Source organism: Rhagoletis zephyria, unplaced genomic scaffold (assembly GCF_001687245.7).
Source record: "Rhagoletis zephyria isolate East Lansing unplaced genomic scaffold, Rhagoletis_zephyria_1.1 Rzeph_scaffold_00901, whole genome shotgun sequence".
NCBI classification, from domain to species: Eukaryota; Metazoa; Arthropoda; class Insecta; order Diptera; family Tephritidae; genus Rhagoletis; species Rhagoletis zephyria.
In genome coordinates, this window is record NW_016157985.1 from 107,863 (window position 1) to 121,384 (window position 13,522).

Genomic DNA, 13,522 nt, shown 5'->3' on the forward strand with positions numbered 1-13,522 from the left:
TCGTCATAAAAATAAAAAAATATACAATAGATTTAAAATTTTCATTTCACTAATTATGTTTAATCAAATCATCGTCTTAAACAGTTTGTTTACATTTGAATTTTAAACATAACCTTACTTTTTGACTCCTGCAAATTCCTGTTAGTAAAATTTTTACCTGCAAGAATTTGCAGCTCTTTCGGGTTGCTACGCTCTTGAATTCGCTCTCTCTTGGAAATATTTTTGGTAATTGAATGCATTTCCAGTAAAAACTTGTAAGTACTAGTAATAATTCGTAACAATTTTTTGATATTGAATGGACCTATTATTTTGACTAAAGGTATACTTGTAAATATGAAGTTAAGGCCTACAGTGTAAGCTTCAACCTACCGACAATGAGGGTTTAACATTAGATAAGCCAAGATTTTGAGGGTCCAAAATTCTGATCATGCTGTTTTGTCTATTCGACTAAGCTCACCATTAATCGAAACCTTGAACAGTTTATTAAAAATTTTTTAATTTCGCCTTGATCGCGTTGATTTTAAATAATTTTTCTAAGGCATTATGCATTTTTTCCATACAAAAATTTAAAATTGTCAAAAAATTTTAATTTTTTTTTAATCAATTTAAAACCTAAACATTTTTCCTAGAAATTCTTATTAAAATGTTTGCAATTTAGATGAAACTTTGCAGAATATTTATAATTTTTGCACAAAGTTTAAAAGTTGGACTTATATAGTAAACATAAATAAACAAAAGAAAAATAGCCAAAACTTGATAAAATGTCACGTCCCAATTTATTTTATCACCTCTATATACATATGTATGTGGATATTTGAATGTCATAACAAATTTAACACTTATATTATGGATTTGTCATATTTGTATCCTTTAGCATAAAGAAATTGAACCATTTGAACCGAACCGAACCATGGTTCAGGGATACTCGTGAACCGGTTCTTGAACCGGTACAAGCTTTTTCTAAGTGGTTTGAACCACTGAATCGAACCGCACCGATTTTTGGAGAGGTTTGCAGCCCTGCATGCAAGTATGTTCATGTCGCCGTCATAGATCAGTGTGAATGTATTTCCTTCAGAGCTTATATTACGTTTTGTTGTTAAGTGCCTAAAACAATAAATAGCGTGCGAAATTTTTCAATTATTAAATTCCGAAAAATGTTCTCTATTAGCCGTAAGGTAAACCATATGAGAGCCTTGGGAGCATTAGTTTAAGTGAAATTTGAAAATAATTTTGGAAATATGTATGTAAATTTTCAAAATTTTAGATGTGAAAAATTACGATCGGAATGCACGCTATGCTTATTAACCTTCATTTTTACTCACATAAACTAACAGTATTTACATATATACATACATATACAAATATTGTTAGTTTTTTGTATTTTTTAATCCGATATCTACCGATTTTGCCCTAAAATGATAATTGAGGCGAGCTCACATACCTGCATCTATGACGACTGTATTCACTTAATCTATTAAGGACATTTCGTTATTGTAAAAAGCAACTTTTTGAAATATTATTGGCACCCAAAGAGCTATCTGACCTCAAATAAATGCATTTATGCAATATTCGATTAAAACTAAGTTCAGTTATAATTTCGGCTATTTGTCGTCTACTATGAAAATTTCAGGCCCGCCTTAATGTACATATTTAACTATAAACAAAACTCACCAAGTTTGTATGCGTATATTCTTATAAACTAGCTATTCGCGAGTGTTTTCCACTTCGTTTTTTTGTTTTTCCGTTTCTTGTGTTAAGAACGATTTTATACCGACTTTTATTTTACCAATCTCGCGACGACTGTGCGTTAATTAGTCATAATAACGCTGGAAATGTAAATGTGATTGAAAATGGATTTTTATGTCTGCAACTGACCTTGAAGCGAGTAATTTTCTTATGCCATACTGTTGTGTTCCCGACCTCTAATATTCGCCAGTGGCATACCACAGAAAGGAAGTTTACTAGGAAAATTAAAAACGAAAGTACCTCACGGTAAGTATGCTGAGAAAAAAGCCAGCTGAATATATTTCTCTCAACACAAGATGTAATAACTATAACCAAATTATGTAACTATGTATAACCAAAGCATGTATTGAGAGAAACATATTTAGTTGACGTATGTTACTGAACTCTTTTCTCAGTGTATAGTGTAATAAAAAAAAAAAATAAGACACATTTACAGCCCGATTCTGTGCACTTGATAAATTGAAAATCTTTATAATTTGTCAATTTTTTATTATTTCTCAAGAATTGGAAATCAAAAGCTCTAATCAAAAGCTCTAAAATAATAATTATCAAGATTGAAAATGCTATTGACAAATTGAAATTTCATGTGAAATGTATAAATTTTGTACATTAATAAATTTGTTTCTAACAATTAAATACTCCATACCTGCGACACACGGAATTATAGTCGACATCTTTACCTACTCGACTACGGCAGTCAAAAGCTTTTTTACTTTTAAATTCGATTTTTTCATATATGACAATGAAAACCGTTCCTCTCATGTGGAAATCAGTTCCACTCATGTGGAAATCGCAGAGCTTTTTATTTTATAAATATTGGCAGAATGCGAAGGAAGCTTTTACTTGATAAAAATTTTAATAAAATTTCTTTACAAAAAATTTATCAAGAAAATACAGAATGGGGCGGTTAAAATGCAGTTTTATTAAACGACAGCCGCATGAGTTCTGAAAAGCTTTGAACTTTTTGAGGTGATTTTCGGACATAACTTGTTGGTTCCTAAATGCGCCAAAGACGGAGATATGTCCACCAAAAAAAGCCAGCAGTCACGCCATTTTCATATTCCAGGGGGCCTGCACACTCTGGTCCTTTTAGACGATCTCACCTGACCACCACCGGTTGTTAAGTACGTGCGCACATGAAAGAAGTATACATACATAGTTTCTGGCCAGTAAAGTTTGACGTTCGCAAATTGCATTTTCTATGTGTGCGCGTGCCAGGCCGAAATCATACCGAATTTTTTTCTCTAAAATTGCAGGCTCAAGAAGTAGAGTCCAATCACGCCACCAAACAGTGAGTTTGTTTTGGACGTAATACACTGTACAATTGTATGGCAATCTACAAAGCTGCGTAGCTGACATTTGTTCCAAAATGAGTTTTTCCCACTGGAAGCTCCTGACAGCAAGCCTTACAATTCATATCAAAATATCGATTTATAAAACTAGCTTGAAATGGGATTGCTTTATAAAAGAGATAACCGGTCTGAAATAAAACAGTTAAACTGTAAAATTTGGGCAACCTCACATTGTAACAGAATTTCATCCCACGCGAGGCGTTTAGCCAAGCTTTTGTAACAATACTTGTGTATGAAATGATATTTATATAAATAAAGTTTAAATTTGAAAAAAAGTCCATTAAAAAGCCTGCGTGATTAAAAAACTAGGCATCGTGAGCGTGCGTGAACGTGAGCTAAAATCACTCACGCGCCCCTCTACGTGCGAGTAAACGTGTTAGATGACTGCGTATGGTACTACGGGGCGTATTATGGCCCCAGGCGCAAAACGGTGGATGACCCATTACTGCCCATCACTTGCTGAAGTTCAGCAATTCTGGTGCGTTGTCGCAGACAAACACTAAATCGCAAAGTACGTTGCCCATGCTAGTACATTTTTCTAAAAGCCCCCGAACTCACTCGGCGAAAAAAAAAGCAGAAATACACTCGGAGGTTTGCCATTGCAAAAGTTTTCCTAATTAAAGTTATTCTAAAAATATTTTCTGAAATACATTTGTGTTTTTCTGAAATACAATAGGGGTATTCACGATCCGGTGCATATTGTCTAGCATGGTGCAATTGGCTTATTTGGGAGTTGTTTGAACACGGCCCTTTTCTGAAATACATTTGTGTTTTTCTTGGACATTGGACATTGGACCTTTTCTGAATTACTTTTGAGTTTTTCTAAAATACATTTGAGTTTTTTTTTTTAAAGATTTGAGCTTTTCTGAAATTCATTTGGACTTTTTTGAAATACTGTTGGTAAAGGTGTAGTTCTCTGAAAAATTAAGGGCGCGTACACACAGAAAGTCGAGCGGTGCCGAGCGAAGCAAGGCGGAACAAAACGAAGCTGCTGGTGTTTACACTGAACGAAGCGAAACGGAGCTTTCCTCATGGACTCGGCTGCAAAGGTACCACAAAACTTACCGTCAATGAAAAGCGGCAAAAATTTTATTCAAAATATTAGTTGTAAAATTCGTTTTTATTTGAATAATTTGCTATTTTGTTTGCAGCAGCGTCATGAAGCTGAAAAATTAAATAAAAAATTCAAAATCAAAAACTGCTTTACTTTAATACCATGTTCTAACCGACAACGAAAACACTTTGAAAACGAGTTTTGGAATTGTGTGCTGAAGGCTGTTCACACCGGCTGTTAGTGTTTTCGTTGACATTTCTTACACCCTCTGATTGCAGTTTTGCTACACAGAAACAAAACCAAAATGCTTTTCCCACATTTTCTTTTCATTAGCAACCTCTTACTTTCATTTTTATTTTAGTTTGGCCAGCCAAATAACAATAAATACGAAAAAGCGTATTAAAGATGAGAAAATACGACTTCGACTTCGTTAAATAATCGAAAAAAAACTAGTGAAGACACCGATTGGAATGAGTGGAACGTGAGTTTTCAAATAGTTTTCAGCGAAAACTGGTTTTCATTTGACAGATTTTACATGGACGAAAACACATGTTTTAGGTCGAAAACCAGTTTTAGCAACGAAAACATGTTTTCGATGTCTGTCAGAACATGGTATAAGGTCCAAAACGCATATGAAAAAGCTTGCTGTATGATAAAAACCATGATAAAAACATTACAAGGTAAATTCCATGATACAAAAAAGAAGTTGTTCCATTGTCACTTTTTCGTCGCCATATTAACAACCTGACAATTAAGTAGATTGTGACATTTCGTGCTACCGTATGCAATATCTAAAATCCTCCAAATTTTATAAATTGTTTATTTATTTACAAACATTTTGTTCTTAGAACCGAAATTTGAACTAGCAAAAGGTATTTTGTTGGGCAGGGCTCGGTTATTTGTACAATAATCAGTGATGGAAAAGTAGGCAAAATTGTACAATTTTTGGCACTTTCATTCACAAGGGCACTTTTGGCACAATTCATTCAGTTTTTGCACAATCATAAATAATAGAAAAGAAAGAAAGGGCCTTGAGACTTCTATCGTGGCTTAAATTAGAGGTCTTGAATATCACTAAAACTGACTTGTTTTTCGAGGGATAAAAATTGTGCGAAGGATGCACAGCTGCATGCAAATAATAAAAAATGCAATATATAATGCATTTTTCAAATTGAGGGGTTGATTTTTTTTTTCGTTTTTTAAACAGTGGAATTATGTTTCTCGACCCAACATCTTTAATATTAGTATAATAAAAAATCCAAAAAATGTTTCTTTTTTTAATAATGTCCGTTGGATTTTGCATGCTTTTTTTTCAAAGAACACTATTTTTGATAAATTTTTTTAAGGTCAAGGAGTGATTGTGACTCAATGGCAATATTTTTTCTTAAATGGCAATTAAATTAGCTTTCAATGTCATTTTGCTTCATATCAAAATATTTCTTCTGCCGAAAGCGCTACAATTAATTGGCCTAAAGTGTTAAAAAAGCGCACTATGTGCCGTCGAGTTAGGTCGAATATTTTATTTTTCAGTCGAGAAATGTAATTTTGAAATTTTAAAATTACTACGCTGTGTATTTCTCAAAAACATATGTCTCAAAACATATGATTTGCAATAATATAATTCATTGATCATACTTGGGCGTACAAAATTTTTGATTCTTATTTCTCCTCCCAAAATCGAGCTCACAATCCGGCCCTGGTAACGGCCCGGTTATATGAATTTTTCGTTTTTCTTGAGAGCTGCAAACAAATAGAATGCTAATTCTGAAAGAGTGAAACTATGATTTTACAGGTATGGATATATTTCTTCATATGGTCGCGGAATACGTGAAAGCTCGGAGTTTGGAATTAACTCTCGGCATTAAGGCTCTGTTATGCATACCGGACTTTTTTAAGTCTTGGCAAATAATCCCGGGATTTTCGGGATTTGTAATTTGAAATGGTGGCAATAATTAGTGTTGCTAATAACCTATTTTGTTGTGAAACATTATCTGAAAAATGTAGCTCCTCTGTCTATGTATGCTGTGAACATACATATAAATTATTTCAAATGCAGCAATCTGTTAAAGTACAATTTTCAGATTTTCATAAAAGGGATGAAGCCTTCGGCATAGCCGAAGACAGCGCTAATATATATACAGCTAAATCTAGCTACAAAATAGCTCAACTGGCAGCACTGGCGCTGAAAGAGAAGTACAACTTCATTTTATTTGATGCTATGTATCAGGACTAGGTTGCGACCCCACCCTTGCTTTCATGTCGAATTTGCAGTAATGTGTAGACATGGAATAGTTTTAGTTGCTATTTCAGCCGAAAAAATGGCCAGCTAAGAGACAGGCTATATTTCGGCAATGCACGTAGTACATACATATGTACCTACATATTTCAATGTATTAGTATGCTAATTTGTGCATGTACCCTGTGGGAAAAATCTCTAGTTCTGCACTGGTGCGCTTCTAGTACATTTAGACCGAGCACTGGTTCGCGATAAATCTCTTTTGCATGTAAACGACTGGCGAATTTAACACGGTGATGTTCTAGGAAGTGTGAATTGCCCACCGCTACATCCATTTTTCGATATTTCCGAACTAGTCCTAAATTCTATAGTTCCGAACCAGTTCTAAAATCGACAGACGAAAGAAAAAAGTATCATGATTTTTCAGTCTTTTCGGTTCTTCCGTGTGCGATTTTAAATTATTTTAAAGAAATATTTTTTTTTTCAATTTGAAACTACATACGTTTACATACCTTTGGCTGTACCTGACTTTGCAGAGGTGCTCGCCGTTATTGGTTAGATTCCAGACGGTCCCAAGATGTTAAAATGTTAACACAAAGTTTTGCTTTTGTATTACCAAACTATGAAAAAGCATCTGCGAAGTGCAGAATGAAAGTGCATTTGAACGAAAAAGCCGCCAAGCACATATCTATGTAAAGTAAAAAAGCCCCCGTTGCATCCCTTTTTCGATAACTCCGAACTAGTTTTAAATTCGACAGACAAGATATAGTTCGTCCTGCACCCATTTTTCTATAATTCCCAACCAGTTCTAAATTCGTCACCTTAGATATAGATTTCTAACGAAAAAGTGAAATAAAATTGTTTTTTGTTAAGAGAACCACATTTCACTGATTTTGAACTGGCGGGGACCTTGTTACTATCGGACTGGTTCGTTTTTAGCGATAAAGATCTTGTACGGAACTAGAAATTGTATTCACTAGTTCACGGTTTCCCTGCAGGGTAGATATGCAATTTTGTTTCGACCAGCTTGAAAATGGGCTAAAAAGACAAAACAGTAAGAAGATGGCTGGTTTTTGTTATAGTTACCACTTATACGGAAGTTGGGGAGTTGTGCCAAGTTAGTAGGTTCAACTACTTTTGAAACCATTAAAGTATAGACAAAGTGCACTTGTATGCATGTGTATACAACACAATGTGCTACGTATGCAAGTATTGATGTTCATTTAAATTATTGAGTCGCAAAAGTTATGGTGAGCGGTGTTTTAGTTTGTGTGTGTTTTACCCGAATGACGTTGACCTCTTGAACTGCATATTTTTACTGCAGAAAGGTAGTAAAACAGTTTTGCTAGCGGTTTTTGTTGTGAAAGTTTTGGTTTCAGTTTCATTTCAAAGTAATTTTCGGTATTAAACTTTCTTTTTTAAGCTTATGCATTATAATGTGTGTGTAAGTAAGTACTCTGCTACAGAAGAATACTTCTTTGTCGAGTAGGACATTAACCTTTGTAGTTGATTGACTTTTGTATACACATAGTATGTACATAAGTATCTAATATATTTAAAAAGAGAAGACATTAATGCGCATATGACCGTTGGTTGTCCTCGGATTCAAAATTCTATAGCCTAATTTGCGCTCGTTAAGTATTCATAAAGTAAACGATATGTCTTAACTGCCAATCGAAACGAGAGGCTAAAATTCTTACTCTCCGGCTTATTAACTTGACAAGTTAAGGTGCTTTTTGTGTAGAATAACAACAGTCAATCAATATTTCGGACCCGAAATACATACAAATTTTTACTATATACATAGCTAGGAAAAACATCATGCCCATATAAATATTTATGCACGCTTATATTAGATGGAAGTTGGCCTCTGGTCAATGACTTTTTGGGCATATTTAAATTGAAGCTTTTATTCACGTATGTGTAAGTACTTGAGCGCCGTAAAGTGACACTTGTAAGTTTTGCATACATGCAAAGCTTTTGCTTTTCGGTGATCTCAAACCGCTTTCCCTTTTCTCTGGTTGATTTTTAACAACTCGGCACGCAGGCAGTTTTTTTTTTTGGCTAAGAATAACAAAAATTAACAAGTCAGGAAACCGAATGTAAGCGAGTTTGCTTTGACCTTCAGAGGGAGTAGGATATTCGGACCAATGGAAACTTTCAATACTTATAATTTGATCAAAAAGCTAAAATGGAGAAATTTTGATAGTACAGTTAAATTAGTAAAATCTGGTGTTTGGTTTGGAGGAGGACAATCTATGTATAATATATACTAGTCTTGATTTTATGTTTTTTAAGGTCTACAAGTTTTTTCTATTAATGATAGCTTTTATGCCTTTTGTGACTTTTACTGGAAAAGTTTATACCTTCGTCCTTCATATACTATAATATGAAAAGTGTTAAACTTGCGCGTAAACTTCCTTCAAGCTAAATTATAATCTTACCTGAAGCAATTAACCACTTTAATTAATGCTATCTGTCCCGCACCGCTGCATTAGCCTGAGCTGTTGAACGACACTGTTGACAAATATGTATGTATGTACGTAGGCACCATTATTAAGAATAAAAACCACTTTATTGTTTTAATATCTGAAATTTTAAAATACATGCACAGTTTGTAAATTGTATACTCACTTATTCGTGTCCTTGAAATTCAAAGTTCTCAAACAATAAAGCGGATTGATAGAATTCGAAATTATGAACCTACGCTTCGTTCAGTTTAGAGTTGTTGGAGAGAACCAAAATCATTATTAACCGACTTCAAAAAAGGAGAAGGTATCAATTCGTCGGAATTTTTTTATTTTTTGATTGTGTACATATGTTACCGCATAAATTTGGACCACGTCAACCGTGGTAGCACGCACATCCAACAGCTCGGCTACAACGACCACCTGGTTGATAGTATTGTTTGACATGTAGTTTTGCAAAGGGTTTTGTAGTGGTACCACCATCTTATTTGATTCTAATAAAATCCTTCGAAATTATTGTAAATGTTTTCTTTGACCAACAAACTATTGCTCGATGTAATGAAATATTTTATTTTGTATTTTTTATTTACTTTATTTTTTCAGATAAAAAATGCAAGATGAGTGAGAACTTAAGAGATGTTACAGAAATATCTTCGAATGTTGAAGAAGAAGTGACCAAGCCAGAAATAAACACTTATTTAACCACATCTGCGACACCAACACCGAAGTCCGAAGAATCAGTTTCATCTACCTCAATTGAACCAAAAGAATGCTCTCTTACTTCTACAGAACAGAATGAGAAAACAGCGGATGGTATGACATCAACGGAGGTCAAAGAAAAAGAAATTACCTCTTCTAGTGATACGAATGCTGCTTGTACTATACCAAGCACAATCATGACGAGTACAAAGGAAGATGTAGAAGATTGCCCCGTGAAAATGCAAAAAGGATCTTTGGAGTCCTCCACAGCTATTGAAAACCCAAGAAAAGAACTTAGCGAAACTTCTATAAATCCTGCTGTCATAGAACTAAAAGAATGCACTTTTACTTCTACAGAACAGAATGAGAAAATAGGGGATGGTATGAAATCAACGGAGGTCAAAGAAAAAGAAATTACCTCTTCTAGTGATACGAATGCTGCTTGTACTATACTAACCACAATTAAGACGAGTACAGAGGAAGATGTAGAAGATTGCTCCTTGAAAATGCAAACAGATTCTTTGGAGTCCTCCACAGTAACTGAAAACTCAGGCAAAGAATTTTGCGAAACTTCTATAAATCCTGCGGTCACAGACCTAAAAGAATGCCCTCTTACTTCTACAGAACAGAATGAGAAAACAGCGGAAAGTATGAAGTCAACAGAGGTCAAAGAAATAGAAAAAACCTCTTATAGTGATACGGATGCTGCTTGTACTATACTAACCACAATCAAGACGAGTACAGAGGAAGATGTAGAAGATTGCCCCGTGAAAATGCAAAAAGGATCTTTGGAGTCCTCCACAGCTATTGAAAACCCAAGCAAAGAACTTAGCGAAACTTCTATAAATCCAGCTGTCACAGATGTTAACGATGAAGCGAATTCTTCTTCTCCAACAGTTTCCGCCGGTACGGATGTGGATGTGAACTATGCGCAACACGTGACGTATGAGGAAGATGGCAGCGCCATTTACACAGACCCCAAAACCAAATATCGCTACAAGTGGAGTGAAACTGAAAATACTTGGCTCCCTTGCGACACGGCAAAGAATGACTCTAAAGCAGAGACCACGGCCAACCCCTATGAGAATGAACACTACAAATGGTGCAGCCGGACTGAAAAGTGGATACCTAAAGTGCAAACGACAGAGACCGAACATTACAAATGGGATGCTGAGAAGGGAGAGTGGATACCAAAAGATATTGGTGCGCAAACAAATCCAACATCAAAGCCTGCTACTTCTGATCCCGCAAATGTGGCTTACGATATTGATGAGGACGGAAATCGCATTTATACAGACAAGGATGGAACAGTCTTCTTCTGGGATGCCACAAAGAATGCTTGGTTTCCGAAAATCGATGATGACTTTATGGCGCACTACCAGATGAATTACGGCTTCATAGATAATACCAGCGCGTCAGAGGAGGAGAAGCGGCGCAAGGCCGAGGAAGCTGAAAAGCTCAAAGAACTGGAATTGCAGCGGATGACTGAGGAGGCAAAAGCCGCTGCAGAAGAGACAGACGCAGCGTTAAAAGGAGCTGGTGACGCCACGACAACCACGATTGCCGGTGCTAAGCGAAAAGCACAAGAGCCACCAAGTAAGTAGATTTGAAATTATTGAGCCGATTTGCGAATGTGTGTGACGTGAAAACAATTTCATATAGAAAATTAAGAATCAACTTTTTATACTTAGTTATATTCGAATCATTATAAACTAGAATGCAATCCATTGTTATTCGAAAGTCATCTTAACATGTAACATAAGAAAAAGTATATTTTTAGAATGGTTTGAATTGGATCCTGAGCACAACACAAAAGTTTACGTTTCCAATTTGCCGCTGGACATCACAATGGATGAGTTCGCGGAACTTATGGGTAAATGTGGTATGATAATGCGCGATCCACAGACGCAAAAGTATAAACTTAAACTATATGCCGAGCCGGATGGGCAGTTGAAAGGGGATGGCTTGTGTGACTACATAAAAGTGAGTAACAAAAACTTTTCAATGGCTAATTTAGTTTATATAAATGCGAAGTTATTATTTACCTTAATAGATACTCAGAAAAGCGTAAAGCTTGGAAGTGTAAAAATACAAACTAGCTGCAAATAAGTTATTTAAATTCTTTATTATGTTTGGCAAAAAAATACTTTTGAAGATAATTTTAAAGGTCTTAAGGTCTAAAGGTTTAAAGAGGGTTAAATATATTTTTTGGTTCTTGTTATCATGGAAATGAATTGAGGTAAGAAAACCAAAAATGTATGTTAAAAGTTTTCAAAAAGTTCGTACATACTAATTTCGAGTCAAATAAAATTATAGTTTAAAACTAAAAATTCGATTTTATTACGTGAACAAAAAGGGTAAAATAATTTATAGATGTAAAGGTATCGTTTTAGAGGAAGTTTCCTTATTTTGATTTGATTTAACTTTTTAAACTATCTTAAAATGGGATCAAAGTGATTGACAATAAAATTTACTTTAATGGGACACAAAACGTGGGGTCTTGATACCAATTGTTCTGAACTTTTCATTGTCAATGTAGTAACTAATATTGAATATTGCCAATAGCATGAACCGCTGTACTGTGTCAATGCCCTTTAGTTCACATCGCTTTGTTCTAAAATTCTATTAACTTTAAAATGCGTCGACTGTTTAGACGCGACTGCTAACACCGGACGCCTAAATGCATGCTACGTACTGCTGCATGTGCAAAAATTTCCTTCATTCAATTTATGAAATTTTTGCACATGAACTCTCAACGCCCATGTAATACAACTTTCTTAGGTTATAATTTGATGCCAGATTCGGGAGGATTTTGCGGACTCTGCATGACTTGCAATCTTGCCAGGAGGTGGTAAACGAACTTTACTATTAACCACAGTGCCTACCCAGCTTGTTTATTCGAATAAATATTTTTTTTTTATGAAAACATACAAACATACTCTCACTGAGTTATTGTACAATCGTCATTGTCGACAATTGTGCAATCGACACCGTCGACAGTGTGAAGTAATTCTTGCTGCGCCTACAAATATGCAGCAAATGGTTTTCTTAATGTTGTTGTTGAAAGCGGTTTCCATTCGTACTGTCTTCAAGTAACCGTAAGAATGGAAATTGCTGCATATTTGAGACGCTGCATTATTACATACATACTTAGTTACTTCGCGATCTGTTCTCGTTTCTGAGATATTTGATTTTATTGCAAAAAAGTTGACACCAGATGGAAAGGAAAAGCGAGGCCAAGTCCTTCACCACCAGGTCTTTCCATCGCAGAACAGCAACGGAATCCGCGTGAAACACTATCAGTTCTGGAGTTCGTACGACATGATCATTTACTTTCCATTTAACTTCCCAGATAACATTGTGCTATTTAATTCCAAATTCAAACAATATTCAATTCGTGTTTTTGTATAGTTTTTAAAACTTTATTGTTGGTTTTTTATTTTCACATACACTTGCTAGATTTGCCGATTTTTTTTGTATTATTTGTTGTTACTGTATGTATGTATGTACCATGTTACACTTACAACATACCGCTATTAAATTTTCGTTAGACTATTTTAATTTAAAGTCAATGGTTAGTTCATTTACGGTGCTCGATATTTTAGTGTATACTTTTATTAAATTACATAACATTTCCTAAATACATGTACCATGTATTAAAATTGAATTCAATTTGCTTTCATATTATGAAGTGTGAATGTGTTATTTTTTATATTTATTTATAAGACGAAAAGCATACTGTGAGGTAATAATAAGATAAAAAAAAATGTATTTAGCTGCACATTTCGAATGGGTTTATAACCTTCGCTCTTTTTTATGATACGTGTACATACATATATGTATATGTACATATACTAGGTATGTATGTAGGTATGTACATATCTGAATATTTACAAACGTTTGCATTTCTTAACCATGGTAACATTTGAAAGTGATAACAATTACATAATATGCATACATTAAAAAA

General features: G+C 34.7%; 1 protein-coding gene across 3 annotated transcripts in view; it reads left to right on the forward strand.

The window, feature by feature from the left end:
- Positions 1-13,522, forward strand: part of barc (RRM1_TatSF1_like and RRM2_TatSF1_like domain-containing protein barc) — a 40,223-nt gene that overhangs the window by 22,103 nt on the left and 4,598 nt on the right. For all 3 annotated transcript variants that reach the window (XM_017614798.1, XM_017614799.1, XM_017614800.1), the window contains 2 exons: positions 9,460-11,151; positions 11,336-11,538. In XM_017614798.1, the coding sequence (XP_017470287.1) occupies positions 9,474-11,151; positions 11,336-11,538 (1,881 nt within the window). In that variant the 5' untranslated portion in view covers positions 9,460-9,473. The remainder of the gene's footprint in view (positions 1-9,459; positions 11,152-11,335; positions 11,539-13,522) is intronic.